General features: G+C 45.8%; 1 protein-coding gene across 1 annotated transcript; it reads right to left on the minus strand.

The window, feature by feature from the left end:
* Nucleotides 1-717: 717 nt before the first annotated feature.
* LOC143323195 (ras-related protein Rap-2b) lies at nucleotides 718-6,546 on the minus strand. The gene is made up of 2 exons (XM_076734902.1): nucleotides 5,633-6,546; nucleotides 718-5,040 (listed from the first exon to the last, which is right to left on the minus strand). The coding sequence occupies exon 1, from the start codon at nucleotides 6,237-6,239 to the stop codon at nucleotides 5,688-5,690; it is 552 nt and encodes a 183-aa protein (XP_076591017.1). The 5' UTR covers nucleotides 6,240-6,546; the 3' UTR covers nucleotides 718-5,040; nucleotides 5,633-5,687.
* Nucleotides 6,547-6,758: the final 212 nt, after the last annotated feature.

Genomic DNA, 6,758 nt, shown 5'->3' on the forward strand with positions numbered 1-6,758 from the left:
GCTCAGGCTAAAGACATGTCCAGACATTACAGCTGAAGGAATGACAGGAATGAGAGGAATTCTGGGGCATTCCCATCTCGGCTCAGTCAGCTCTGAGTGAGAAGGCCACTCCCTGATTTACAGAGAGAGCTCAATGAAGAAACTAATGGATGATCAGTCCTGACTCGACTTACTCTCAACTGACCTTTGTTACGCTTCTCAGTCCAGCAGACGTACAGAAGAAATATTGAGTTTACACTATCAAACCCGGTGGAAGACACAGCAGTGCTCCAAAACGGCTGCTGGCTCCGGCTAAATCTTCTCTCACTCTACTGTCAATGACCAGATATCAGAGTTCAAAGATCGGTATTGTCAAACAATATGATACGTTCGCACGGATTAAGTAACAAGTGGGTCATGAGGAAGCTGCCATGCTCCGCTGCTCGCGTCTGGACAAAGTCTTGGCGTTGGAATGCTGCAGGAATCTAAACTGCAGAGGCTTTAAATGTGCACAACGTAGGTTAACGGCCGTGTGTGTGCTCATGTGTGAGTGAAAGAGAGAAAAAGCAAAGCTCGTTCAGCCTTCTGAGCGACGACAAACAAGGAACAAAGTGGCCGTTCCTGTGTTGTTATGGTAATGCACAAAGAAACGACGGTGACACACACTGTAAAATGAACCACGCCGCGGCAACTCAACGCAAGTACTGTCGCATGTGTGGGGTTTTTTTTTTTTTTTTTGAATTATTAGAGCAAGAAAGGCTAATAGAGTCACATGGATTTGAGAGAGCACAGTGCCGTCGACAGATACAGCCCATAACAGGCACATCTGCCAAGAAAAAAAAAGGGCAGAAACCACACTCTTGAACACAACAGAGTCTCAAAAATAGCGTGATGACGCTGGGAGAGAAAGAGAAGTCTGTAATTCAGCAAGGAGTCTATATAGTGATTAAGTCCCATGTAAAAAAAAAATGCAAACACACACACACACATACACACACACACACCACCCACTCTCACTGGCTCTGTCGCAACACTTCCTGTCAGAGCAGGAAAAAAAAAAACCACCACAGATCTTGCATCTGTGCAGCAAACAACACACCCTTATCTTAATCACTGAGAAATCAATATTTAGTTTACAGTGACCAAGCTAAGGCTGTAAAATCTGCGTCTACAGTTCCTCTTTACGCAGCACAAATGAGCTTTAAAGGTAGAACCGCACCTCACGTCACCAGAAGAAAACATACGTTTGTGGCGTCTGCGAGAGAGATGATCAAACAGACCGACGCCCTCCTCTCTTACAGTCACCATTCCAGCAGTGACTGAACTCCCATAGGTCATGAGGCCACCCTGAGCAGCCATACCACATCCCAACCCCCCTTAACCATGGCAACCACATCACATGACCATCTCCCATGACCAGCAACCACTGACAAGCCGGGCCGTCTGTAAAAACCTGAACGCCGCTGGTTTCCTGCAGGCTGCAACTGAAACCGACGCGTTTAAAAATAGCCTAATTAAATTGGTTAGAAAAAACAACAACACTGCAGCTCAAGTATGCAAAAATGTGGCTGCAACACACTGAAACTTAATCAGTAAAAGGCTGAAACCAATTAAACTCACAAACTCACAAAGCCGATATTGCTGAGTTGTGCAAAAAAAGAAAAAAGAAAAAAGACAGGAAGCGAGAACTTCACCTTCTCACTCCTTCGAAAGAGATAGAAAAAAAAAAAGAAACAGGAACTCGACTGGCCCCTTTCTCTCCAAAGGGCAAATTCTTCTGCTATCAGATGTTTATACCACAGCAAGCGACTGAAGCTGCGCAGCAGTCGAAGATGGGGGGTGTACATTTACAGTATCTGGGGCATAACTGCAATAACGCTCCCTCTCATCCACCACCAGTTCAACTATATTATTTCAAGGCAGAGTTCAGCTTCAGCTCCGCTCGGGTCTAATCACACAATCTGTGGCGAGGCCTTGGAGGAAACGTGCTATTAGCCTTGACTTTGTATAGATAGCACAGCTGTGAACTAGCCACGGCTTGAGGTGGATGTAAGGAAGATCTGAAAAGTGGCATCAGCGGCCACACAAACGCAAAGCACATCTGCGCACGACACACTGGAAAGATGTCTGTTCAGCTAAATACACCGAGTGTGAGCATGCGCAGCTGATTTTCTACTCACACAGACAGAATCTGCTAATAAGACTGTTGTATATCTACCCCACAGCTGTGCAATACATCAATATTATTGTCAAACAGCCCTGTGATAACTTGTCATATCAAAATTAACAATTACGAGCAAAAAAATCCCATAATTAGTCATTTAGACATGAGGAATTTGGGAAAATGTTCATACATACATCAGCTTATGTTCTATGTGATTTGGCATACATTTACCATATAGAGGTTTGCATCAATATCACAAAAAAGATTCTTACTAACATCACAATATTGATTTGAACCATACCGCCAAGCTCCACCGTGCACCACTGTTCAATCACACCGGTTGGATGCAGTATTCGCACCGAACTGCCCCCTTGCACAACCCTGCACCGGGACCTCCCCATGCCCCACTGTCACATGGTGCAGCCAAAGCCAAAGAATACACATGATACCACTGCTTACACAGGCTAACAGGCACAGACACCCAGGCCCACACGGCAGTGGTCTGAGCCTGTGCAGGGCAGTGACAGGCGGACACATACGCTCAGACACGTACAGTGCACACATAACACGACACATATCCAGTGCAGCTTGAAGAGCAGCGCAAATCTACTCTCAGACAGACTGGACTCTATGCGGAGCTTGTCTTGTGTTTGTTTACTCTCTCCCCCCCAAGCCATACTGCGGTCCACCAGCCAGCCTGGGATAGGTAATCCCTGTAGGTAAACAGAAGCAGAGCGGGGCTTGCTCGGTCATACCAGCCTCTCCACATCACACCACTACACCCACACAGACACACTGCACCTAGGCTGAAGCTCTGGGCTGAAACACTACTACACCCACACAGTTAAAAGAGACATTTCTCTGGAGCTGCATCGCCTGGCCTTGTCTACTAATGCACGGGAGGATGATGGAGCAGATAGATGTGCTTTCATCCTGATCACATGTTGGTGGTGAGGACAGCTATGGTTTGTCAAAGTGGCAGGAATGACAAATCTCATCAGGTACTTTACGGTTATCTCTACACAAATTCCTGCTGTTCAGTGACGGCGCACGCATTCTAATAGTCTGAAAATAACCATGCTTGGATTACCAGTGTCATGTAAACACCCTCGCACACTGACAGAGGTGAGCACGCAGCTCCTTTTCAAAGCAGTCATACCATGTGAGCACCTGGGACTGTTTTCTTTCAGCTCTTGATTTTGCACACGCACCATCACCGGCGGTTTCAGCATTAACCACACGGAATGTTTCGAGTTTGAGAAAATAAAAGCATGGTTAGGCAGCAGCAGCAAAATAAAAGCAGGCTTTTGGGGCCAACTGCAAAACGGCTTGAATGTTACAAATGATATGAATAATAAAGCAGTAAGGCCTCCGTTAAGCTGCTCTGGGCATTTTTCAACATAAAACTCGACAAACACATTGCTATTTCCTGTTAGCATGTGGGCTATCCTCAGCTATCAAACACCTCATGTACATCTGGGCTCTATGGGGAGTCATTTTACTGTAAATTATGCACACAAATGAACATTTCCTTTTTGAGCTACTGTATAACTGTAGTGTTTGTAGTAATCCAGTTATTTGCGTGTAGTCATACACACTAAGCTGGTGTTTGAGCAATGATAAACTTGTACAAACTGCTGCATGACAACTGTTTAGTCGCAAACTGGCAATTAGCCATTGTGGTAAAACGTTGAAGTAGATGTCGACAAAGAGAAAACACAGCCTGGTTTCTTTTTTTTTAAAAATGCCATTTGTATTAAAAGTCTTGTTTTTTTTTTTCTTAAAACAGACAGCCCACTGTTAAAAGGCTGATCTGAAATTAAACTTACAATCAGGTTAGATTTGTCAACGGTACATCGTCACATTTCCTGTTAAAAACAACAAAATAAACAGAACAAACAGAATTTGTTTTAAGTGGCCTGGAAGGTAAGCGTTTGGTGTTCTCATCGCGTCTCAGGGATTCCAGTACCTGTGCATTTCAAGATATAGGTTTGGCCAGACTAAGCAGACATTGCAAAATGAACATCTTAGACTGCGAAAAAGGCCAACGTAAATATACAGAAAACCGCCATTCCATTAACAAAAAGCCTATTGTAGTTTTTTTTTTTCCGCCTCCACCCCTACGAGATTATCCAGAAGAACAGTTCGGTGAATCGTGGATTGCCATGTTGAAGGGTTCTTTTGGTGATACATGTAGGTTGGCACTAAATCTGAACAGCTGATTTGTTTTGGAAAGGCACTCGACACAAGGGCGACCAGGTCACCGTCCCCATGTCACTTCAGTTAAGGTCCTCTCGCACACTGAAGAGGAGATGAAGGAAAAAAAAAAAGTGGCACTCATCAGGTTTACTCCACCGGCAGAAAACTGGTGTCAATTTCTTTTGACTTTGGAAAACGAAAAGAAAGAAAGAAAGGATTTGGAGTGTTGTGGAGCAGTGCTCCAAAGCGGGTTAGGCAGAGATATCAGCCAACTCTTTACCCTCCCCAGACTGTGCAGTTATTTAACAAAATATACTCTATCTCTCTGTCTTCTTCTTATACAGAAATATCCATTTATGAGTGTCTCTAAGTGTTGCCCTCCATATCTTTTCCATTGGGGTTTAGTTCCAGTTGTGAGTACAGTTGGAACTGGTGAGGGGGAGGTGCTGCTGAAACTCTGGATCCGACACTGCGTTGACATCAATGGTGGACACTGATCGTGCAGCAAAGATACTCCAACCCAGCAGAATTCCTGAAGAGTGGACCCCTCCCTCTGTCTCTGTTGCTCCCCTCCTCCTCCTCCTCCTCCTCCTCCTCCTCCTCCTCTCGTCCCCCTGCAGCATTCCTCCCTGTATTTTCCTCCAAGGCCAGGGTGAGACACGAAGAAGAGCTCAACAGTACACACTTGCTGCAACACACTGCCACAAACAAGAGATAAAAAAAAAAACAGAGTAAGTAACAGCAACTTCTGACAAAGGATCAAGAAAAACACCCCGCTTTTAAGGCTCATTTTGGGCCGGGCTCAACAAAAACCAACTTGCACAATCTCCTGAATGTAGGCCATGCATGTACACTGGAATCTCTGGACTCCTGTTAACCTCGTTCTGGAAAACACCATCTGAGCAGCTGTTTGATAACTGCAGACCGTAGGTGTACAGATTCAACCTCTTCACTTTGTAAATCTCATTAAGTCAGTCACAGCCTGCCCCTCCAGTTCTGCAAATGAGTCAGACACTTCCCCAATCTGCTTAGCAAAACAATAGGCTGCAAGTGTCCTGCTGTAGGTTCCCTGTGAAAACTAACACTGAGCTCCTGTGAGCAAGAGCAACAAAGGCTAAACTTTATTATGAAGGGCATACATGTGCACATACGTGTTTTGCTGCTCACCATACTTCATATGGACTGAGAGAGGATTTCATGTGTGTGATAAGTGCTGGTTAGACAGTATCTCTTGATCAAAGTAGCCCCAGTGTCAGCGTTACATTTCCAGTGTGTGGCGCCTCAACTTACCATTGCAAACTTAAAACCGAGCAAAGAATAAAACTTTATGGTTGTCCTTTTTTCCTTAAAGAATGACACAAGACGAACAGCACTGGTCGTCGCCATTTGGTGTTGAGGCATAGTTCATCTGTCGGACTATCTCTGCAAACAGTTCGTCCACCGAGGTTTTATTTTTGGCTGAAGTTTCCATGAACGGGCAGTTCCAGTCGTCCGCCAGTGCCTTCCCCTCACCGGACGAGACCTCCCTTTCCCCCTCCAGGTCCACTTTGTTTCCAACCAGAATCATCGGCACTCGCTCGTACCTTTTCACCCGAATGATCTGATCCCTCATCGGTTTGATATCCTGGAAGCTCTGCTGGTTCACCAGGCTGTAGACCAGGATGAAACCCTGCCCGTTCTTGATGTACAGGTCTCGCATGGAGGCGAACTGCTCGGTCCCCGCCGTGTCCAAGATCTCCAGGACGGACGGAGAGGAGTCCACCTCGATCTCCTTTCTGTAGAAATCCTCTATCGTTGGGTCGTATTTCTCTATGAAGGATCCCGTCACGAACTGGACGGTTAATGCGGATTTACCGACCCCTCCGGACCCGAGAACCACTACTTTATACTCTCTCATGGTTCCCAAAACAGCCGACACTCCTGCTTCCTCTCCGCTGTGAGCCCGCTAGCCGCCCTGCTGGGTTTCAAACCGCTCGCCGTTGCGCCTCCGCCAGCACTTTTGTACGGGCTCCGGTCGGTGGATACGGGGCGTGGCCGTCAGTTATCGCCGTTCAGGAGGTAAATACGGTTGTTTCGGACCCACGCTCAGCATTTGTATTGTGGCATGCTGAGTTCCCGACGACCGCCCAGCCGGTTCTTGAGCAAGCTTCCCCCGTTTTCGTTCAAGTAGCCACCGTGCGCCCGTTGCTCTCTTTGGCAGAGTCAAGTCAACGTAACGGAATGCTACCACTTCCTGTATCAGCTTTCAAAATAAAATTACAACGGCCTAATTTGTCCTTCAAAGTCAACCCTTTCATTGTTTCACTGCTTGCTATACAAAATAAGTACATACTATTCTAATAAAAACGACTGTTTGTTGCGCACTATTTTCGCTTATTATTATTAAAATATAACCTTTCCCTATTACTGAAAGCGA

This window comes from Chaetodon auriga, chromosome 7 (genome assembly GCF_051107435.1).
Source record: "Chaetodon auriga isolate fChaAug3 chromosome 7, fChaAug3.hap1, whole genome shotgun sequence".
In the NCBI taxonomy this organism is placed as follows: domain Eukaryota; kingdom Metazoa; phylum Chordata; class Actinopteri; order Chaetodontiformes; family Chaetodontidae; genus Chaetodon; species Chaetodon auriga.

What these genes read in the sequence shown, in the direction of transcription:
- LOC143323195 (XM_076734902.1), bottom strand. Translation starts at nt 6,239, where the DNA reads ATGAGAGAGTATAAAGTAGTGGTTCTCGGGTCCGGAGGGGTCGGTAAA.